This window comes from Colius striatus, chromosome 3, assembly GCF_028858725.1.
Source record: "Colius striatus isolate bColStr4 chromosome 3, bColStr4.1.hap1, whole genome shotgun sequence".
Classification (NCBI taxonomy): Eukaryota; Metazoa; Chordata; class Aves; order Coliiformes; family Coliidae; genus Colius; species Colius striatus.
The window spans coordinates 67,735,377-67,760,644 of NC_084761.1; the positions used below are offsets into that span (position 1 = coordinate 67,735,377).

Sequence of the window (25,268 nt, forward strand, 5' to 3'; positions counted from 1 at the left end):
AAACAAATCTTCATTTTATATATTATTAGATATTTTTTTTTGCATGGCAGTGAAGAAATAATGCCTTATCTTCAATCTCATTCTTCAAATTTTCAAAAGAAAGTAGAGGGTTGCTCAGGAAAAATGTTCCATTTTGCAGTCTTTACTTTTTCCAAAAGCTCTTCCTTTGGATGCAACTTTCCTTTGTTCAGAATAAACAGTGTGTGAGAGGTTCACCAACTGACCTATGAGTTTGAATAGCTGAGAAGGATAAGTCTCTCAGGGTGGGAAGAAAAAGATTCCTTTTTATTTATGCTCAGACAAGGTTTCGAGTATTAATTCTTGAAATTCTGAGGTCAAGCATCTGTGGTCCCAAATGGATAACGGGCATCATTTTTTCCATAAACACACACATCACAAAACGAACGTGTTTTTCTGTGGTGGGCTTGACAGAGACTTGTCCCCGATTTTCATTTGTCCAACAGGAAAATATAGTCCTGCTGCTGCTGCCATCCTCCAGATAAACCACGATAGAGTTATCTATTTCTGACTTATCTCTCTTAACACATAAGAAATGCAAATTAGTCATTATGTAAAAATGAGTATTCAATATTCCACAAAATCTTTCAGATAATATAAACAACCAAAACTCTTTTGCATTGGCCATATGTAGTAATTAACAAAAAAAAAAAAGAGTTTGAACATAAAATCTAAGCTCAATTGCAACATTTCACCATCTGTTTTAAAACTAATCTGTTAATAATATCCATCACGATCAGTACATCTACATGAACAGCTTCAGTTAGTTATGAGAGCAGGAGTATGGCTTGGTCTTGGCACTGAGATCTCTCAGCTCGTACAGACACTAACACTGGGTCATTACTATTCACTTTTTCCGAGTTAAGACTACAAATGGAATCAATGCTACTGTCATAACATATCATAGTATTTAAACAATATCTTTTCAGTTACATAGACTTTTTTCAATAGCTGCAGTTATTATTTTAAATATTAAATATTGCTTCTTTTTCAACATATAAAGTTATGCACATTCTTTTAATGATACACAATTATTGTTAAAAAAAATTGTGAAAAATACACACACACATTTTTGCCCCATGTCGAAGAAAACAAACCAACTACCAGCTGCAACTAGAGTAATTTTACTTACCAGCATTGCACGTTTTTCTTCGTCTCCTTTTCTTTCTCTCTTTTCATTCTTTTTCCTGAAAATCTCTTGTAGCTAAAAAGGAAATAATTTTGCTCTTATTTAGTTTTCATGCTATTTCACATGCATAACAGTAATTTATTGTGAGAAACACTTCAAACAGTATTAAAATGTTGTTTGTCACTACAATACTAGTGTTTCAATGATTCTTTTTTGTTCATATTCATGCCTTCATGTTCCTTCTGTGACCTTAATTGTCACATAGAAAGGAAAAAGTATTTTTTCCACAAAGTAGGGCTAACATTTCTATTTGTGAACATAATACTAGGAACATCTTATTTAGCTTTACATTTTAGCCAATCCAGCCTATACAAAAAGGGGGAGTTCCAGCCTTTTTCACCACCTCTAGGCACATCCTTTCTTGTTGGGTACTAATTAGTATCTGTGTGGCTATGTTGTCAGTTGTATCAATCTTTTTTGCATATTGTTAGCTTCCAACCAGATCAGTTCTTACTCCTGCTGGCACAAGGGAGGGGTGGAAACACCTGGTGGGGGTGAAACATTCCCCTTCAGCAGCAACAAACTACTACTCAAAAGCAATTTATCAAGTACCCTCTTTTTTCAAGTCTGTTCAAAGAATACCTTCAGGTCTTGTAAAATACCCCTTTCACAACTCTCTCTACATTAAGAGCTTTAAACACGACTTCTGAGAAAACCTCAAATACAAGATTTAAAACGTATAGACTCTTGAGAATATTTATTTTTTGAAATTATAGTCTTCAGAGCTAGGATCAGTCTGTACTTATCTTTCTTTGTAAGTATTTTTTTTCTTTTGATATTTTTATTTATAGTACTACCTATTAATATTCCCAAACCATCAGAATAAAAGTGCCACAGTGTTTATTTTCCACAGCAAAGAGAGAGCAATAACAACTATAATGACATCTACATCTCTAACAGTGAACTTCAGTTTTTCAAAAATTGCATGAGAAAATGTGACACTTTCAGCATTTGTTAATCTCAAAGTGTGCTGGAAAAAGAACAAACACTCTGGTTGAAAAATGTGTTCTGTCTAGAATGTCGTACTTTCAGAACCAAACATCATGGCACACATACAAACATCACTGTGACAGTTGTTTCAAAAACCCTGATTTTACCTACCAGAGGTCTGACAAAAACCTGATACTGTAATGACACACACACACATGAGTGAATGATAAAAGTGTGTGAGGAATTTTGCAAGCAAATTTTCCAAATTTAAACTCAGACTACTGTATTTCAGAGAAAGCAGATTACTAAAACAAAGGGATCAGCAAGTTCTACTGCAGAGGTTCGACAACACTCAAGGAATACAATGTTTAGTGATTAAATAGCAAATACATTTATAAATAATATTTTATTAATTTCCAATATTGACTACTGTGTTCTGGAATTGCCTATAAGGCAAATACCAACCAGAATACCATGTGTATCAGTGGACCTATTTCTGATGCAAACCTACAGGCACAAATTACTGCAACCTATGCTGACAAGCAAAGAGTAATGGTAGGATGGTTAGCTGGATGTTCTAGAGTATTACACAGTTTGCAACCCAAAACTGTGGGAAGAAGAAAGGTAAATGAAGAGACAGAAGTAGAAAGAAAATAACTTGTGAAAAGTGAAGTGACAAGCCATCAAATAGGTGAGAAGAGAGGCAGTAATTAAAAAACCAAAAAGACTGGTAAAAAGCAACGCATCCTTGTATGTATTTCCCTTGCCACAGAGGCTAAGAGAGTAGGGATTCTGTTGCATTTATCACTAACGCACTTGCTAAACTTCTGGAAATTGATCTTTTGATGAGAAAGAGTGCTCTAGGATACCCAGGGAGTAGAATAGTGAATGTAAAAAGGAACACAGGGCAACGCTTCTATAAGACGTTTCATAGGAACGTTGTTTGAAACAGGATAATGAGATCGACTGCTGAAAGCAGCAAATACAAATCTCCTATAACAAGGCAACACAATCCTTCTGCTTCCTTGACCTCACCTCTATGACATAAGCAAAGAAGAAAGCACAAACACCACGGAATTAGTTTACAAAACCACTAAAGACGTTATCAGAAAAAAAAAATCCAATTCTTCGAGATACATATTCTTCACATAATGTGATCCCTGCACCAATCTCTTCAAAGCCTCCCGATCTGCAAAACTGAATACTATTAACTATATTTCTAATTTTATGGTAACTGATTGCAGTCAATGGAGAAGTATTTTCCAAATGCTGGATATAGTTCAAATAGCAACACTTACAGTCTTTTGCCTCCAGACACACAGGAGATGATGCATACCCAAACAAAGTGCTTATAGATGCCAATCTATGTTCAGAGGCCAGGTCTATTACAGCTGCAGTATGACTGAATCAACTTTGATTTTTCATATTTACTTTTATTTACACAGATATTATTTAACTACTTCCCTATTTTAGTGTTTCTCATTTCAGATCTAACATTCTGACTTATGGGTCATTGACGCTGTAATCAAGCAGAGTTAGGGTCAGGTTTAATCTATATAAATTTGTTAAATACAACACTAGGTGAAGAATAGTATGAATAATGTTGGAAAATTCTCATTTCTTTTTTCCATCCATCAAGTGTGGTAGCAGAAAAAGAATGAGAAATTATTATCAGGGACTATGACAAGAGAACAAATTAAAAGCAGGATGGATATGTTCCTATGTGACCTGATCTAGGTGACCCTGCTTCTGCAGAGGGGTTGGACTAGATGATCTCTAAAGGTCCCTTCCAATCCCTACCATTCTATGATTCTATGTGAGGGGACTATAAAAGCATAGTTAGAAAGAAAGATGAATCTATTGTTAAATGTCCTTCCTGACCTATATGCTTATTTGATTTCATTTTCAGTGTTAGTTTCTGAATGACAAAGGCTCCTGTTTCAATTTCCTCCCACTTAGCTGTTGAAAAGGAAGTTTGGGGTTTTTTTTTAAGTTCAGTCTATTCCACCACATTTTGTTTCTTGAATCATGAAAGACTTTTTTTTCCCCCTCTTCCTCTATTTTTCCTTTGGCCAATTAATCCAATCATCAGTAAGCCACAATTTGCAAGTGGTGAGAGTTTTCAAAATAAACTACAGCTGTTCTGCTTAAGCTGTGCCACCAGAAAACAAGCCCCCAAATCTTTCTTTCATGTTTCCCTTTTCTTTAGATCAGCACAGCTTATCTCAGTGGAGCCTTATAACTTCACTTCAAAACTATTAAGAAATGGCATGCAGAAAATTACTATGTCTTTGTTTTACATGAATAGTGATCTGACATTTAAATCCATTCCAGGTGTCCATTTCCTTTTTTGTATCTTATTCCACTTTCTTCTTCATCAGTAAAGCACTGGGCTTTTTCTCATATGTGCGTGATGTATTTATTCATAAAATCAGCTAAACAAGAAAGTATAAGAATTGATGTCTTCTGCAAGTATCTTCCCTTACAAACATCTAATTCACTTCTTTTTTTTAAATTTTATTAATCTTCAGGAGAAAATAAAGGCCTCGTGCAGTCTTCAGAAAGCTACTAACCACAACATTTTACACATTAATTTCTACAGAAATGTCAAAAACTGTTTCCCATAACTGTGTGTTTCAGTGTAATACCAGACATCTGCTGTGTATAGACATTACTAATTCAGAAAATTCTGACTGTATTGTGAAGTTAATGTAAAGCCATGTAATCATTGTAAAATCCACTGAGTGGGCAGTATTCTTAATTTCATGACTTTTTTTAACATTATCAATTTTTCACTTCAATACTGACATTCATTTAGAATTGCATTAATTATTCCTCCCATTTCTTTTAAAATTAGAAAATAAATAAAATGAACATAAATCTGAAAAAGCCCATTTGTTCCAAGGCTTTTTAATTCTATACTTGTCAGGGCAAACATTTTTCTCCTGTATTTAGTAGATCCTAGTACCTAAAAAACTTACAATGTATTTGGATATTAAGATGAAATTATCAGTTTTATCATGATCAAAATAAAAACATAGTGGATGATCGAAGACTTTTGGAAGATTTTCTCTCAAGTGTTAAATTCTACTTAATGCACAAACCTCAATGATGTGAAATAAACTAGTTTTTCTTTTGAAGTCTGGGCCTTTTAGAACTGTTTAAAGTTCTAACTAGAAGAAAAATTAACTCTGCTTAAATAATACTAAGAAATTATTGGGTTTTTTTCCCCAGCAATAATGACTAAAGCTCCAGTTTGAAAAATATTACAATTCAGATTCGTGTTACCAAATCTTGGATGCAACAAAGGTACTGCCAAGTTCTAGATGTTCTGCCAACTGTTCAAAAGCACATGAAAGTTACTCATCTGAAAGTCAATTTTGCTATCAGGACTACTCTCCTTAAAAGAAAATCACTGAACCTCCACTTAGCAAATTGCTTCAGAATATGGATTTCATGGGCCAAACTAGATATTTGTAAAGTATCTTTTATTTCATTACAAGTCTTGCCCAAAACAAATGGTAGTGTCACATAATGTCAGTCAGTATTTTCAGGTCACATAAGCAGAACAAATGACAAAGTGAATGGTCTCTCAGGAAAAAAATATTTTGCAAGTCCCTCCATCATTATGACAATTAAAATCTGATGGCTATTGATAGAGCAACATTACTTAAACAGCATTGATATCTGTAAATAGCAATTTAAAAAATCCAGAATTAAAACTGGAATTAAGTTTAAAAAATAATCATAAACAATAAAAAGGAGCTACAATTTAAAATTTACATTATATTTACTATTTACATTAAATAAGGCAAATAAATGACTACATTCAGTGGAGAATAATAGCTCATGTTCTCATGATTACTGACATCATGAGCCTCAATCCAGAAAAAAGAATGAATTTCAGTATTACATCAACACACTCAAAGACTGAAAAGATACATACCACTAAGAATTCCTTTTTGTCCACCATCTCATTGCCATCAGTATCAAACATGTTGAACGCAATTCTAAAACCTGCGTGTGGCTCTGTAAAAAAAAAACCAAAAAGCCCCATTCAATATTTGTTCGGAAAGAAAGCAAATATAAAAGTCTGAGAAATTATTTAGTGTCTATTTATAAAAGCCATATTCTCAACTAATTTATCTTAGTACATTTGTGCACATACTAAGTGAAAATTCCAATATCTGTAACACAGAATTATGCATGTTTTGAAAACAGAAGGCATACTCACTAATCTGCAGATTGGGAGAAATGAAAAGTAGAAATAGAACACGAAATAGCCAAGAAAAATATCTCAGAGTAATGGGTCAGTTAAAGTGTTAGTTCATAACTAGAGTCTATTTTATGCTACAGAACACAAATTTGTAGAAAACAAATTTTCTATGAAAACACAGTGTTCTAACTGACACTACAAAAATTTTTGCAAAAAAAGGTAAAAGATGCAATTTCTGGTCAAAACAAATGATGTGTTGAAAAAGACACAATTTTCCTATTTACTTGCTTAAAGTCACTGAAAACTGAAATCAAGTTAGAATTTTAAATTATTTCTGAAATATGGGAACTTTGAAGGAAACTGTAAGTGAAGCCTTTAGGCAACATTTTGGTGATAATTTGCAATAGGAATGAATTATGGCCAGGAGTTCGTCCAGATAACAAAGATACGATTTACAAATAACTAAATGGCGGGTGTTAGGAAGTTGGGACATCCCTTTTTTCTGTTGTATCTAGTAACAGGACAAGGGGTAGTGGGATGAAGCTGGAACACAAAAAGTTCCACTTAAATACAAGAAAAAACTTTTTACTGTAAGGGTGACGGGGCAGTGGCACAGGCTGCCCAGAGGGGTTGTGGAGTCTCCTTCCTTGGAGGTCTTCAAGACCCACCTGGACATGTTCCTGTGTGACCTGATCTAGGTGGACCTGCTTTGGCAGGGAGGTTGGACTAGATGATCTCTAAAGGTCTCTTCCAACCCCTACCATTCTATGATGAAAGAATATAAATCCAGTAGTTAGGGATTGTAAGGATTCAGGGTCAAGTTCTTGCTCCGATTCATAATAAGAATCCATATCATGTCTAAAAAAAACATAATGAAAACCTGATGAATCCAATAGAAATAGTTTTAATTATATAAAAGTGAAACACATGTAAAACTTCACTCTTCAAAAAACACCTCTTAACATATCAAAAGAAACTCTGTATCAGGCTTAGTTTACTCTGACTATATGCTTTGTTTTTTTCATGGTAGAATTATTCCATTTTGTAGGTGTTTTCTAATATAAATATTTAATTTAGTTTATCAGATTTTATATCATTGTCTCATTGATGTCACCTATTATGAGGTGGAACAAATCAGTAATGATGTGGGCCTTTGTCTTCCCCCTGCATCCAGTGTTCTTTATGAACTTGAGTAAACTCATCTAGAAATTTTGTAGGAATCTTGAAAAACAAAGTTAAGCTCTTAATTGGGATTTAACTGAAGCATTTGGCCCACTTTCTCAACAGTCAATAAAAGGTGGTCTAAGTAATAAAACACTTAAATAAATGTAACATAAAATTCCAGTAGAACATGAGAGGTTCAAATAGACATAGAGATGCACGATACACTTTCTTTCCACATTTATTTAAGGGGGGGGGAAGTGTAGAGAAATTAATGTAACACAATACATTTACAGCTTAGAAGATGTCTTTTGCTTTTTTTTCCTTCAAAAATACTTACTTGTTAAAATACATAAGAGGAATAAATATTCCGTGTAAGAGATCACACCTGCAGACAGAAAAAAGTGATGCCATATTAGTTTCACCTTGTCTTAATATCCTACACTTAAAAATACTAAAGCAATGTGTAAAAAGGAGAATTTTTGAACATGTACATATGCATATTCATGTGCATGTGACTGTATTCAACCTGGACTACTAATTATTTCTCTATGGGAAGAATACATTTAATACAGCAAACAAACAACTACAATCAGTGGAGAATGTCTTATTAAATAGAAGCTGGCTAGATTCTTACAAGTTAACATAAATGACTTATTTGATTATCTTTCCAAAAACCCCACCAATAATTAATGACAACACTTTGTAACAGTATGAGAACATGTACCATGTGAGAACATTAATAGTGCTCCTTACTTACAGATATTGTTTGAATATAGTTCTGAACTTTAATATGTGTTTTGTAAGGGCATGTCCTGAATTAATTGAACACTTGGCCTCATGTTACTTGGGAAAACACAGATTTGGGCTTTGGGCTTTTCAGTTGTCTTGATATGCACATTTTCATAGTCATCACCTGAATTTTATACTAAAACTCTTACTAAATGAATGTGAAATTTTTGTTAGGTATTCTTAAAGTCTGTTAGAGGTATTTGTACTATCTCTTTTACATTCAGAAGATCTGTAAAGAATACATTCAAAGTTTTTAATCTTTCATTGGATGTCATAGGGCACCTACAGTGTGGAATGGCACTTCCTGTTCTCTTCTGAAGAGAGTAAAGCTAAATTTAAATCAGCGCTCAAGTCAATATCCAATCAGTATGTGTGGTGCCATATGCTGTACCTCTGCTTTTCTAGCTCTGGGATAAAGAGAAAACCTTGCAGCATGCCCATAGTATCAATGAAGGGAAGGATCTTACAGTTCAGTAGGAACTGAAAACAATGACTTGCAACTCTCCTAAAACCCCTTGGTTCTAATGATCTTCAAAGCTGAACTAGCAAAACCGGTTCCCAATTTCTAACCAATTGATTTTTTCTGTACTCCAAAACCAAAAGTGTTAAGTCCACAATGTTAGACTATTTCAAAAGAGTTTTTAAAAAAGTATTTAGATGCCTGAGAGTAAAGATGTCTATCAGCTGGGATTTTCAAAAGTTGCTACCTGTCTCCTTGATTTCATTCCAAGTCAGGTGCAAAAACTTTTCTAAAAACAGCCGCATCTTTGGATGTTTAAATATCTTTTAAAATCTGACTTAAACACGTGACAAACTATGTAAACAATCATCTGATTTTTTACCACTGAAAAATCTATACAATGAAATTCAAAACACTGTATCATTTGTGTGAATTTTGCAATTATTGAACACATTTAATCACAGCACTTCCAACACCAAAGTAAGAAACTTTGGCATTTTCTACTTATATTTTCAGCACAAAAAGTTCTAAATTAGTTATGTCCTGAAATAATACTCATGAGGGACTTTCTGTCCTCTTGAACAACTGAGATACAAAAATCCCAGATGTATTTCTCTTTGACCTGCCTGAATGCCCACATGCCTCCTCAAACCTTGGATCTTACAATACTCCTCCCTGAAAAAGGCAATTGTCCTGAAAGAAGAGCAGCTTCAAGAGCAGCAGGTCTCCTACCTACAAACATAAATATATCCAGAGATATATCACAGAGACTGGAATATAAAGGTAATACAAAAGATAGATGGTTAAGTAAATTGTCTTTGGAACCAAGTCACATACTATAAAGAATCACTAAAGTCCAGAACTTCTACTAGTTGGAATGCTCTCTCCTAACTTCCATTCAATTCATGGGGAAAAAAAAATACATATTTTCACATCTTGCAATACAAGAAGAAATCTATGTCTTCAGAATCAAGATCTTACTATTACTAGTACAAATAGTTAGAAAGGCTACCAAGTACTTTTAGTACCACTTACTCATTTTCCTCAACTTACACATAGCTTCACACTGAAGATTAGCAAAGATTAAACGCAAGCATATAAGTAACCCATGCTCTATGCTTTATCTTCTTGATTTTATACAGCAGCTTGCAGAAATTACTTTTCAAAGGCCTGTCTGAATCTGTTTGGACAAGCAGTTATCAAGAAATCTGATACCTCAAAGGTTCTCATTCATTGATGTAAAATGTTCTTTAATAGTCAATAAATGTGAATTTGTATCATTGTTTGTTTGATGACACCTTCTTAAGATACCACTTAAGGAGGCTAGCTGTGAGATGCCATGGTTAAAACACTGTAGACACTAAGGGGAACTTTTCCGTGCTGTAAAACACAGAAAGCAACAGACACTTTTTAATCTTTCTGAAGATGTAACTCAGATGAAAGTACAACATTACTTTGGCCACAATAAATTAATACAAGTAATTACTTGGTGCAGGAAAGAAATTCTTAATCCCTCACCCTTCTCATTAAGATTACGGAAAAGTTTGGATGATCCTTTCCAAACTGGTGGTGTCTCCATAAGGATCTGATTCAGTTCCTAAAAAATATTTAATGAAGTAGTTAACATTGTGAATGAAAGGAAATCATTGTGAGTGCTAGGAAATCAATATGTAAGTCAACTATCTGCATGCAAATCTACCAGTTAATTTAACATCAGTTCATCACAATGGCTTTGGAAGTACTTAGGCACAAATATATAAACTTCACACATGTGATTATTCCAAGAATTGCTCATCTACATGAATATTAGGAGTTGGAGAGAGACACTTAATATACTTGTTGCTGAAATTACTCACCACTGCTCATATTCACTGAAGCCAGGGATAAGTACCCCTGGATTTCAGCAAGGTTTTCATGCAAGCTCCAAGCAACTTTCTTTTAAAACACTCAACCTGAACTAAGGCAAACTTCACCCATAAATATGAACGTACTTTATTTAAATTACAGGGGTAGAGCAGAGTCTTTTTCCAGTTGTACAAATGTACAGAAAAAAAAAAAAGGCACTTAAACATCACAAAAGGTAGAGTGTGGCGTAAGTATTTCAGGCAGCTATGGATACACCTGTTACACTCAGACACTGAAGAAATTCAGACACGGGCTGAGGAAAGAACTGACAGAGACTTGAAAAGTAAATCCAACATAACAAGCACAGCTACTCAAGTGTCTTTGAGATTCTGTATTCGTCTGAGTATGAAGTGACAAAAACTGTCACTTCTCTTTTTCCCCCTTTTTAAAAAAAAATCCAAAGATTTAAAAAAATCCTTTATTTCTCCTGTGATTCTAAGTTTACATCATGAAAGCAGCTAACTATTGAAATCTGTAAGACAGTACAGTAATTATCACCCACCTGCTTTGAAAGGGATCGCCACTTTTTAGCACCTGCAACAAAAGACAAAGTTTTGAATACACAGAATTTAGTTATGCCAATCTGATGTCATAAAAATCAGAGTCCATCTACATTGTGTTTTCCCTACTTCATTAAACTAATCTTCAACTTGGTTCCAAAATATTATGTTATTTAGAAAAAAAACTGTCTTCATACCTACTAAACTTCTAATTTTAAAAACCAATTCAAATGTATAGTTTTTAATTAAACTCTGCTTCAGTGAGAGAGAAGACTGTTTTGACTTTCTACCTCCAAAATACACCACTGAAACATTAAATGGGAAACAGAGGGCATTCATGTTAACTTGTGGTACAAATATTCTGAAATGATTATTTAGTAGCATTAGCATTGCAACACAGATTGTAGAGATTCTGTGAAAGCAAATACTGAAAAAACCTCTTGGAATTACACCAGCTGCTAAGGCTCCCATCAACCACTCCAAATAACTCAGATTCCTGCTTCTTTTTACAGCTTCTGTCATGTTTAATTTTTTGTAAGCAGTTTTAACAGATGATAGCCTCCAGTTCATAACGTAACTGAAAACTGATGAGTAAAACTGAGCAGATCTTTTCTAATGTCTTTCGTGACAGACTCCAAGAGTAGAGAAAGTTCCTTGCATTTGATGATGGCTGTCCACAACTATTCAAGAATTCTAAACTTGAGGTTCATCGCCATCCTCTCAATACAAACATTTGCACAGATTCATTACCAAGATTAAGTACTGTGAATATCAGAATTCACAAAGGTATAAAAATTAGCATACTTTATGGTCAAATCCGTAACTTTTTGGCTGGTAAATGCCCATTTTAATAGAGCAAAATACTCTATGCTATTAGAAATACCTTCCTCACTATCAACTCCATCTTCCATTAAACAATTATCATGATACAGAAATGGCTCACTATGGTCTTTCATTAGTTCATGTTTAGAACCTCATTGAAATGTTAATTTTATATCTTGTTAAAGCACCAAGATGGCCAGCAAATCCCACACTAACTATGGTGGAGTTATATCAAGCAACATCACAACATGAGCTAACAGATTTTCATATACTTTTCAGTTTAATTTTTTAATGTCAGTTAAAGACTTGTCTCAAAATGCTTACTAAAATCCAATGTCACAACCTCGTTTGCCATACAAACTGATACATGCTTATGCTTACCATAAAAAATAGCAAACTTAGGGAATAAATATATCTTAATTTTTTTATCAGCTAATTTCCCAATTTCACACATTATATATAGTTTTTATTTCTAGATAAGCAGGTGAGGATTTATGTGTATATACATACTTCTTACAGTTCAGTACTAGGCTACAATTACTATAATTACAGCTTAATTGTCTTTCTAAATATAAAGCATATATTCAGATGATAAAAATGTACCAAGCATGACTGTTAAAAATATTGTATTTTCCCAAATGAAAGGCAGCAACAAGTTAATTACAGCATTTATTTATTTTACATTGAATGCCTGAAGTCAAAAGTTACATTAAAAAAAAAAAAAAGAAAATATACTACTGCCATATTAGTTAGTGTTTAATCAAAAAAGGAAGTGAACACCCTCTTGACTTCTGTAGGGTTTACAAGACTTCCAAAGTAAATTAACGACAATAGACACATTCACTCCATAACAAATCTCATTCAGGTCTGGTATTATTAGCTTTTCTATAAAGCAGACATGAAGAGCTACTATTATTACTCTTCAAAGGGTATTTTTGGTTTTTGACAAAACTCAAGACCTTTTGAGTCATTAAAAAACCCAGCTGCATGTTCGTTTTTTCCTGCAAAATATAGATGCTCTAGCACGTAAGCTTCAATGGACACAATTTTTTCCAACTCACAAAATGATCAAAAAATACAAAATAAGATGTTTAGAATGTATTCATTTATTCAGAAAAATACTTTCCTTAAACTTACTGTCTTCAACAGAACAACACAGAAAATTAAGACTTAGCCAAACACACAAAGCAGAACAAAGGTTAAAATTAACACAGTCAGAGGGCAGACACTGGAAGTGGTTATCTGCAGGTCATCTACCTCATCTAGTACTTCCTACTTGTCACCCTTCTGTCTGAATGTCCCAGACAATATGACTTCTATTATAATGAAGACACCCACTTCTACTTTGTTATAGCCACTAACACTATCCCTTAAAATAATTATCCCAGTCATGTAATCTCTGTTACTAGTCTGTAAAACTACAGAATATCTAAGTTAGTTTTGTTTTCAGGCTCAGAGATGAACTGGATGCACAAGAAGGACTGCAATACAAACAAGGTTTGCTACATTGAACTCAGAAGAGTTCCTCATTGTTCAACTCCAGGTCTCTCTTCTTTGGCATGAACTGAGGAGAATGCCCTTGTGAGCTTAACGCTTTTTGGTTTGGTTTTGTTTTTAAAATCTGAATATCTGCTGTGAGAGAGGATGAAGCATAAATTTCATTAGCATGGAAAAATCTTAATAGCAAACAGTGTGGTCAAGCCAGTCAAACAGTCATAAAATGAGAGTTAAAACTACATGTTTAACTGATGTCCAACATACAGCAGAAATGCCTCATGACCACACATGGTGAAACCCAATTCCATACTGACAAAAAAAAAGGAAGAACTGGAGATCTGGGTAGAGGAAGTAGATATAAAGTGCTAATATGTATTTGTATTAACATCTGTGATAAGGAATCTGCTTCCTCTCTTAACTGCAGAGCAAAAAAAGAACGAAAATTTGCTTTCTGGTAAGAGTTACAAAGTTTTGAAAACCTTTACTATGTAAGCTCTATCTTCTGTATTAAGTGTTTCAATGAGATGATATCTTTTTTCAAAAGTTACAGATCACCAATGTGCCATGGCTTAATTCTTTCCTTGTTTCCTTACTGTTAAGAGAACAATGAGGGAAAATCTAACATATGCACAGAACTTTAAGCTCTCCTCTGACTGTCTTAGCTGCTTTTGACTGTTCTCTATACTAGATGTGTGGTGTACACTGTAGGAAGAAAGACCTAAGGTGAGTTATTCATGTCACACCTGAGCAAAGATAATCACTTTCCCCAGAAGTTGTGTGTGCTACCAATACACTGTGAGCCTGAGGGCCTGGAAATTCAACTAGATCAGAAATGGATCGCCTTACTATTTAGTCACTCTTTGATACTTAAAGCAAAAATTTTACAATAACTGAAGTAAAGCTGATAGTTTATTTTTCATTAATTTAATTAACACATAGTGCTAACCCTGGCAACTTTTAAGTGTAGAAAGTGGATCCCCCAGGGAACTGAAATTCTTGCTGAAAGTACGTTATCTAGATAGCCGTGATTTGGTTATAAAAATCTCTGTAGGGCAAAAAAAACCCTCAACATGACAGCAGATGACAATTTAAGACGTCAAAATACGCAAAACAACGCTATCCTAAATTGTTTTGAGAACTCATATCTTGCCTGCCTATTTACACAGGACCTTCACAGAGAAGGAGGCAAAAGATTTACAGAAATACTGTCAAGGCAAATGGTACAAATGAACTTTTCTTTCATGCCTGTTGAGCTGTCTGTGATCTCTAACACAAGAAGGTTTAACTAATGACTAGTATACAGACATTTACAATCTAATAACAATCAGGATACTGACTGTATGGACCTTGATATCCTTAAAAGTAAAATTTTGGAAGATATGGCACCTTTCTACCACAATCAGAAACAGAAGTGGTAATCAAAAGCAAATGGAAAAATAACATACAATACTAGCACTTTCCATAGCAATTTTACAAATATGAAATTCCTGCTTACGTTTGGGTTCATCACTTGTGACAGCCTGAATGAAGTCGTATGGAGTCATAAACAGCTGTCCTTCAAATTCTAAACTGGCAAACCTACGAAACCGTTGCTCCCGAGGAGTTGCATAAAGATGTAGATCTTCAAGGTCTGATCTGTTTTCTGTAATCTTCAAAGACAAAAGGAAACAGTTTTAATGTATGAAAAATGTTTTGGTTTACAATTGCCATTGGCCATCCACCATAAAGAAACTGTAAATGTAAAGGTGATAATTTTTAAAGTCAAATGCATCCAAACATTTTTGTGTACTAAGAGCTGAAACTATAACTAGGATTTCACTTCTGTAATTTCAGTCTTCTACAATTTTAGCAATAAATCGTTATGTGTTCAAGTTGTTGACACTACCCAAGTGCAGAAAGAAATGAAAAGGGAAAAACCCCACAACAATACAAACCAAAAGAACTTGGTTCTTGAATCAGAGAAAAAGAGGCAACTTTGACTCAAGGAAGTTCATATAACCTCAGCAGTCAGGCTTTAAACAGCTCTGCTGAAATTATTTCTGTGTGACTTTTCCAGAAGAGAATGAAATAACACTTCTTATGCTTCTTCATGTTGTGCATAGCTGTTGACAATAATACGCAAGACACTTCCATAATATACTCCACTGTAAATCTTACACAGAGACTGCTATTTCAAGTATCCAATGCAACTAAAGCTACCATACTTGAGTGAGCAGAAGAGCATAATTATTTCTCCAGAGTTACACAAGTACTATATGGCATGAAGTTCACATTTCATGAGAGTTTACAGATATAGGGACTTTCTGGTATACTTACCATCCTGATGATTTATGGTATACTTTCCAGTATAAAACAGTTAAGTGTTCTAAACTATTACGTCTTTGTGTTATACTGTCAAACCTTTTAACAGAAAATATGCTGCAGCTATCTGCAAACATTTTCTTTTTGGCCCATAATGAGGCAATCTCCTCTTGGAATCACCATCTTGAAGAAAATCTAAGTATCTTGAGCTTTTATCCACAGAGACTCAAATTGTTTCATAAAAGGAAGAGTTTACTCCCAGTATATTAAAATAGGAATGCAGCATCTTATCAATGAAATATCCCAATCTACCACTGTCCTCGCTATTTCTGTCATTTCATACAGTTTCCCTAAAATTCTTCATGTGTCAAACTAAGGAAAGGCAGTAAGTAGCACGTTTAACTAAAGTTTGTTTTCTTTTAACAACTAAGAAAATAGCTACCTAAATTTTGGTTTTCAGAGAGGCATCTAAACACAAAGAGAAGATGGAAGACATCTGAAGTTGCTATTCAGTGTCAGATAACAGTCCTCAAGTACAAATGGAATTTAGTTTTGCAAAAGCTTTCTAAGAATTGGTCGCAGATTTTGGTAATTAGAAGCAAAGGCACATTTATATTGGGCAGTCAACAATATGGACTTATTTTCCTTCTGCTTTCCAAAGAACATCCTTAAAAAATAAAATAGTAGGACTACTGCAGTTAAACAAACTTTTAAGGCCTCAACTGTACTGCACTTGTAAAATAGACATGAAAAATGAACGCGTCTAGAAGAGGTAAAATACTTTCTATTTGGAAAAAAACAAAGAAACAAACTTACATGTATACTCATAACATAAGAGTCATGATTTCTTGATTTTATATATGGGAGTCTTAATACTTTATCTAGGACATATTAACCAGTCCTCTAGAAGGAAAAAAGACTACTAACTGTCATTCTTTCTGGACTGTCTCTAGTATTTTTAAAATCATTGCTTCTATTGTGTGTGTGAGAAAATATTTTGTTTTAATGGAAAAAAAACCTGTCATAGAAGATTGATAGAAATGCTTATAGAATCATTTAGTAGACTGCTCTACATACAAATATTCTGTATTTTGATTTGAGAAGCAGCTTTGAACATGGCCTTTGTAGTTTTTATCAATTTCAAATTATTATCAAAATAAATATGGTAAGAAAAAAATAACTGCCAGACCTACAAACTCACCTCTGACATACTCACATACAAGCCCAAATATTTCTATCCTATCTCACTGTTTGACTATTATGGTCTTCCTGATACTTCAGCAGTCCAGTGGCATTCAAGCTATGCCTTCATGTGGGATTTACATGACTCAATTGTTTTGTTAAAGCTTGTAGCAACCTAACTGATTATCCCTGTACTTGACATATAATAACCTATCTTATTTTTGATACATATGTTATTTTATCACTATTACAAACATGCAGGTTGTAAGCATGAACAGTAAAACAATATTTATGCAAAGTCAATTTTCAGAATAGCTGCTTCAAGGCCACAGTACACATGCAGTATGTAGAAATCAATTGTAATCCATCATAATCAATCATACACAATCAGAAGAATCTGTATATAATGTATCACTCAAGAAATATTATCTCAGTTTTGATCACTGTTCATATTTGGAGAGCGTGTTAAGATTCTTCGCTCTCAAGAAATTCACTCTCTCAGTGATCACTGCTTAATATTTCACTTGAGACACGTAGAAAAGCATTTACTTAATTCTCAGACGTATTTCAACATTACCTAAGTACTCTATGCTACTATAAATATAACATACTGCAAACATGGCATTTTCAAGACATGCTTAAACTTAACTCGTGTCTGGTCTGCAAAATCTTAATTTTAGACATTCTACAGTATAGACGATCTACAGTTTCCCTTTGACTATATAGCTATGTCAGTATTTAATGCTGTGGCTCAAAGTCCTTGGAAGCTGTTATGAACACTGCCACCAAAAAGAGCAGTACCTCCCTAAAAGCCCAATACCCTGCATGTCCTTGCTCTGGGCAGTATTCTCTATTTGTTCATTATTCCAAGCATAGAACTGGATAAGGCAAATAGCCTGAGAAATTTTGTTATGTGGTGTTATTTTTCGGACAGATAAATGCCTGTATCTACCCCAAAAGAAAAGTTACTTGTTTCAAAACCTTGGCCATAGGAACTTGTAGTTTACAGAAAGGAAAATATCTGTTCCAGCAGTAAGCTCAACTTACTTAAAGTGAAGGGAGAACTGCGAGCTTAAGAAGGGCTTCTGTCCAAATAAAACCAAGGTTTAGTTCCAGAAGATTCCAGGCACACACATTAGCAAGCAGACAAATAAAACCATATTTGTGAATAATATTATGTCCAAATTTCTTGTTCATAGCTTTCCTTCTTCAACTACTGCTTATCAAGTTACGTAACATAGAGCAAGTTTAAGTTTCCAGCATAAAAGCTGCAACTACTAGGAACTAATCAATATGGTAATTGAAAGCCAAGTCACTCTAAGGTATGACCTTAGTTCACATTCAGGCGTTCATTTAAGAAATTAATTTCAACACATATGGATGACAGGTCTCCTGCTTTCCCCAACACTAGAAGATTGTAATCCAGTGATGCAATTATGAGAATCTTAGTGACACCAACTGCTTCCAACTGATTTCTTTCGCATTTATCCCCAAGTTATTGTAACAGCATTAGTATCAAATCCAAGAGACACAAGAAGAAGCCACAGAAAGTAGATGCTGAACAACTCAGGGAAGGACTGATGGTGAAGAAATGAACAGGTTTCAGTAAGACTCATATTTCTATTTGAAGTTTCAAGGGCTTATCCAGATTGAATCTCTCTGTAATTATCAACAAACTTCAAAAACTTTCATGAAAGTACATCTCTTTGACAAATAAAAGAGAGGTTCTGTCTACTAAATCTCTTGGCAATCCTGCCTACTAATTACTCTGATCTCATATCATGTTATTGTTCTCTGCCTTTTAAAAACTGGACACAGCCATTTCCTTCAAGCAGAATGTCGTGAATCTCCCAATACCAGAATTATCTTGATTTTAGAAGTAGCAGGTTTGTTCTGGTTTACCTACAAATGTAGACCTTCAGTCTAAACCAGATGAAGAGAAAAAAATATCTTTGCTTATTTTCTTTCAGTTTTCTAACACAGAAATGTAAATAAACATACCTAATTCTCTTACAGAGGAGACATTTCAAAGTACTTTCTAAAATGGATTAAATGAATTCAGCACATACACACAACCATCATCAGGAAAGGCAATGGAGGAAAACAATTTCCATCAGAAAGCCCATTTTAACATCAGCTTATCCAAACAAGGTAAGTAAAAATTCAGTTGAAAACCAAACAGTAATTTGCCAGGGTACTTCTCTAAATGCAGACTATCACTCTTCAATTACATCTGCTTCCGCTCTAAGTTTATGCTACAATTATATTACAAACAGCCTAAAATATCCAGGAAAAGCCTCAAAAGCTTCAAATTTATTACACCAATGAAGATGGTGATAATGCCCTCTCACTAAGATACTTCAAAACCTGATGTAATTCCTAAGAACTATTTTCTACAACTAGCGTAGGTAAGACAACCATCTAAAGCTACAATACCACCACAGAGTAATAACCCTTCAGATGATGGTCTTTCTCACAGACACTCGACATTTTAAAGTCAATCAACTTGGAAAGCATTCCTTGCACAAACTCCTTTAGAGTGATGTTCCTCCGTATTTCCTCCCTCTATTCACAGCGAAAACCAGAGTGAAGACAATCTAGGCTTTCTATCAAACAAAATTCATGTCCAAAATCTATCCTCATTTTGGGATCATCTTTTGTGTACTGTGTCAATCCATGGAGACAAGTCAAAAGGCCCTGAAAGGCTGGTGTTGTCACCAAAGGTTTCCATATACTACTTGAACTTCCTTGAAGCATGCACTAGTCTCCATTTCTGGTCCCATGTTTGTCTTACCTCAGAGATATGGTCTCTGTGAATTTGATATAACATGAATTAACCTGTACAGCCTTCCTGTAAAATGCAATAATTCTACACTGCATTAAGAGGAGCTAACATGGAACACGAACTCAGAGAGTGACATTAAAATAATTAAAATTTTGCAGTAGTTATGACCCAAACGATCAAAAAATCTCAATAAAAGGTAATGATATGGTTCAGATTCAGTGTAAGTAAAGTGCAGAAGGCACAACATGACATCATCATCCTTTAAATAAAAAAACACAAAAGAAATGTTATTTGCCAGGTGTTTGTCTTGTATTGCATTAAGTCAGTAATTCAGAATTTCTTTTCTGTGGCAAAAAGACCTAGTTTCCCCACAAAGACAAGCTGAAATGCCAGATACAAGATTTTGCAGTTGAAAAATTAGAAATGTTGATGCCTGCAAACTAATAAGGTTCTGCAAAAGTATCTGCAAGAATCCATTAGTAAAACCCAGAACAAAATTCCAACTACCAGATTCTGACAACCTCTACAAATAATGCAAAATATTTTACCAAATAAATCGGTAAAAATAAACATGCTGTGTGTGCATGCGTATGAGGCAAAAAGCTCCAACAGTACCACACAGAACCCCACGTCTGCAGAGTTTCAAGTCAAATCAGTGTTTACTTGCTTCTTCCAACTGAGATAAAGGTGAGACTAATTTAGTTAAAGAAGACAACATTTACAAAAGTACCTTTTGCTTTCAATAAGTTCTGTTACAGTAGTTTAATTTATTTCGGTTAAGTGAGTTTCTTTGAATTTTTGCTTGCAAAGTAATCCGTCTTCCATCAATGAGAATCTGTGCAAATTACTAAAATAAAAAGGTTTTCAAAGCAATGCTGTTCCTTACTTCCTTCGTTTATATTTGACTTCAGGCTTATTTAATATGCTCCCATGTAGATAAAAGTAGCACAGTTTTGTTTTCATGCTGGGTGGCCAAAAGGTTAAACGTCAAGTTCCCAGTGTGGGAAAATCCCAAAGTAGACAGAACTGTTTTGAAGCTTACTGAAGTTGTATTTCTACCAGACTACTTAGATGTAGTAAAGCCAACAATTCTGTCAGTTGATCCCGCTTCACTGTGGTAAGGACATTAATGTATTAAATATTTACAAGCACAGGAAGCTGGAATGTGTTTAAAATGCTGCGAAAAGGGCCTTGTTCAAATACAGTTTTGTTATAGGAAATCTTTGGGGTAACAATGTTTGTTTCTAAGCACAGCTATTCCAGAAATCCTCCAAGGTAAGTTTTATGTGGAAAAATATTCTCCAATCATCCTTATGTTAGTTTCACATGGAAACTCAACCTCTAGCACTTCTTCAAGAAGCTTTAGCCAGTGTGTATATCTTGCTACATGTGTCCATATGCTTCACTGCATGAGAGACTAAAACATACTCCTGGCTGGCTCTGTTCCAAACATGTACCATCCTACATTTGGTAATTGATCTATGACAGGAGATGTGCAATGCTTAATTGTGGACATAAGGAATACAGAAAGGAACTAGAAGACAAATATTAATTCCTCTAAGGAATTCTGACATGGGATTATATCTTTCTAAAATCATTGTCTTTCTCTGAAAACAAAATAAAAAAACCCCATAATACACAGCTGTTCCAACAAAGTAAATACTTCATAAGCAGCATGTTGGATCAGGGCTGTTTTTGGGTCAGATACTGTTCTCAGTTGTCAGTACAGAGAATCTGTACTGTTCTTTCAAAGAGTTTCTTGCTCTACATAAACATCTCCCAGGCTTTAAAGGAGCTGTCTGCTGGTGGAGCTGCCTGCTGGTAGAGCTCTCCCAGTCTTCACCAAAACCTTCACACAAATCTAGCAGCTCTGAGCACAAAGTTTTACTTTGGTTCTGAAGTGTTGTGTGGCAGCAACCCTGGAATTAAAATTATCGCTTTATTATAGTGTCCAAGATTTTGCTCCAGGTAACCAGATATAAATCCATGGTCCTCAGGACTGGAGTTATTCTCAGAAAGTATTTGTGAAAGGGAATCCTGTAGGCAGCTTAGCTTCATGCTGTTACTGTAACAAACCTTACTCTCTACCAGAACAAATTCAATGACATGCTTGGTCAAGCAAGTTTTGGTTTTTTTGTACTGTCCATGTGAGATTTGTCTGTTGAAATGTTTGTCGCATCGCTGGTCCCATGTTGGTGACAGATATCATAGCTTATTTAACTTCTAGTAAACAGCATCTGTTCCTCATCACATTTCTGACGATCTTCTGTAAGAGTTTCACTAAACAGGGAGAAAGCTCTGTGGACTGTTCTGACACTCTTGATTCAAACTTTTTTTCCAGTTATTTTTAAATGATGTACCTCATTTCTGAACTGGCCAAGAATGGGAAAGTGTCCCATCAACATCGGTGTAGCCACCAGTGTTGGTCCTGGAATCTAAAAGCCCTTTTAAAATTGATTGGTTACATTAATACTAGAGCAAATAACAGATGACAGCAGTAGGACAAATCAACTAATTGTCAAGGTATACATATTATAACTTTATATTCTTAAATATTCCATCATGTCTGCCAAGCATTATTTGGACTCAGTGATAAAATCTGAAGGAAAAGTAACCTGTAAGGTTACTACCCTGCACAACTCTTGAGATACTTTACAGGCCATATGAACATTATCTGGAAGCAGGTGACCTACAAGAAGAAAGTTGTTCTTTTAAGTCAAGATATAAACTAAGTTAACCCCTTTTATTTAATTAAATTTTTTTTTAGGATTTAGATGTATCAGAAAGCTATTCTGCTGTCTGCTAAAGCTGCCTAGGTGAAACAAGAACTTGTACCTTTACAAAAATTCATCTCAAGAAATAAGATAGATGTGGGAATTCAAGACTAGATATGTGTACTGGTTTTGACTGTGGTAGTTAACTTTCTTTGCAGTAGATGGTGGGGGGCTCTGTTCTGAATCTGAGACTAAAACAGTGTTGCTAACACAGAGATGTTTCAGCTACTGTTGAGCAGTACTTGCACATTGTAAAGCTTGCTCTGATTCTCACACTGTGAGAAGAGTGTCCCACTGTAGCAGGACACTCTTCCTAGTGAAAAGATACAAGGTGAAGGAAGTTACGTTGTCTTTAGTGGTGAAAGCTGTTAACAGACCAGCCTGACTCGACTAACTCCAAGAATAACTGCGGAGGATGAGAAAACTCCTGAGCTAGTGAGCTGTGAAGCAGACATCTCTGAGACAACATTGTTGCTACAAACCAGACATTTCTGCTAGCTCTGCTAAGATTTAAATTCAGCAACGGATGACTGACAGTCAATCACTTTATTCTATAAAAGCCCAGTCCCATTTCTGAGGGGTGGAGTCTCCTACATACTCTTCCTTGAAGTATATCTGGAAATTCTTTCTTTGAGCAAAGACCACCCTCAAGGTTACCCTTTAGAGCTGTGTGAAAGAGAGTCACTAACTGTCATCGACATGGGTAAGTAATATAATTCTCTATGAAATAGGTAATCTCTACAAAATAATCATTGAACTGTTAATTCAATTAATAACACGTAGTAAAGTTTCCTCTTAACCCCTTGTCTACTTGAACAGAAAACGATTTCTATCCTGATTGAGACTGTACATAAAATGTATTTCAAATTCCATTCACATTATTGTGTAAGAATAAAATTCTGTTTTGCTGTAATTTCTGAGTTTGCCATCGTTACTTTGTGGGCAGGGGACATCCACCCACCAGCAGGCAGGCCACGGATGCAAAAGAACTTGGGAGGGGACAGAGCTGGGACAGCTGACTCTGACCGACCAAATGTTCCAGACCACATCACATCATGTCCAGCAACAAAAGCTTTGGAGAGTATCAGGGAAGGGAAGTGGCCACATATTCAGAGATAAGATTTTTGCCTTACAAAGTCACTACCATGAGTGATGGAGCCTGGCTTTCCTGGAGATGGCTGAACACCTGCCTGCTGACAGGAAGTAGTGAACAAACTCCTGATTTCACTTTGCTTGCTCACACAGCTTTTGCTTTACCTGTTAAGCTGTTCCCATCTCAACTCATGAGTTTTCTCACTTTTACCTTTCCAATTCTCTCCCTCATCCCACAGAGGCGGGTGAGCGAGCAGCTGTGGGGCTGTGTGGGGACGGCTGGCCAGGGTTAAATCCCAGCAATATGAGCAAGACAGCCATAGCTATCTTGAATACTTTTGAACACTTTGACTATCTGAATCCTTTACGTTGCGATATTGTTTTCAGTAATCAACGTACTACATTTTAACTACTAAAAATCAAATTATCCATTGTCAATGTTTCAGAATGGATTTTTCAATGGAACAAAAAACCATGGGAAGAGATAGATTTTGTTTTGCCTACATTAGAATATTAAAAAAAAAAAAAGAAATCAATCTCCAGCAACTCCAGGTTTAAAGGAAGAGATTTTCTAAGTGTCAGGACTGGGTGTTTCTTTTTAGTGATTGTCTTGTTAAGAAGTAATCAAGTGATGAGCCTATGCAAACCCTCACCAAAACCACTCATGTTTCTAGCTAAGGTCTCAAAAATTTCAGCCTGCTGTAGGGTCCATTCAGCTCAGAGTTCCATTGGTGACACAAGAAGCACTGAGTGCAACTGCTTCTACCAGCTGCTGTAGATCTCTACAGCTAGACCTTGAGAGCAGAGACAACCCCCGTTTCTTGCTTCCAACAATCCAAGTAAATTGCATTTGGGAAAAGCATCCTGCTGGAAAATGAAGGGAGAAGTATGCACACTGAAGCAGAAAAGTTTTGATTGAACAGAAGGAGGAACAAACCACAGAGATGTTGGGTGATTTGCCTTGGTGTATGAAAAGCAGACTGAGACTGGAAATGAAATGGGGAGCTAAGGAAATAGAAAAGTGGGGGAAAGATACACCTAGAAAGCCCCAGAGAACACTGTTTGACACTGTGCATCAGGACTAAAAGAGGAACATCTTTGACTCCCTCTTGGCCTTCCAAAAGCAGCTGGAAAGGATCTCAAAGTACTGGAGCCTCATTACTCTTTGTTGGTCAGTACATGACAAAATTGCAAAAATCTAGCCAAATGTGCACTATATTTCCACTCAACTCATCCATACAGAGGCTGCAGGTTATCCTCTAGCTGGCACTCTAAACACTCTGCAGTACATCTAAGAGCTTCAACCTTGACCCTAGTAACACTGACACTTATAAGATTTATCACGACAGCATTTCCTATTTCAAACGTTACAACATTTTTTTAAACTGTTAAATGCTATTAAGGTTCTAAGTTCAGTACTTAAAACTAGGAATTTAAAAAGTTTTTGTCCCTCAGGCAACATTAATTCAGCTTTCTAGTAAAAAATGTTACAATAAAATACCATTATAGAAAAGCATGAATACCATTCAACGCAATCTGACTCTGAATTCACATCATTTTTCCACTGCAAGACAACTTGAAAGAGTTGGTGCCCATCACAAGTCTAGAGGGCAACCGTAAATTGAGTACAGTTTGCAGATGGCA

General features: G+C 35.2%; 1 protein-coding gene across 5 annotated transcripts in view; it reads right to left on the reverse strand.

Annotated features, from left to right (window-relative positions):
* MICU3 (mitochondrial calcium uptake family member 3) overlaps window positions 1-25,268 on the reverse strand; it is a 53,621-nt gene that overhangs the window by 25,002 nt on the left and 3,351 nt on the right. For all 5 annotated transcript variants that reach the window (XM_061992739.1, XM_061992743.1, XM_061992741.1 and 2 more), the window contains exons 2-7: window positions 14,986-15,139; window positions 11,174-11,205; window positions 10,285-10,363; window positions 7,855-7,902; window positions 6,084-6,166; window positions 1,151-1,222 (exon numbers count right to left, since the gene is read on the reverse strand). In XM_061992739.1, coding sequence (XP_061848723.1) covers window positions 1,151-1,222; window positions 6,084-6,166; window positions 7,855-7,902; window positions 10,285-10,363; window positions 11,174-11,205; window positions 14,986-15,139 — 468 coding nt within the window. The remainder of the gene's footprint in view (window positions 1-1,150; window positions 1,223-6,083; window positions 6,167-7,854; window positions 7,903-10,284; window positions 10,364-11,173; window positions 11,206-14,985; window positions 15,140-25,268) is intronic.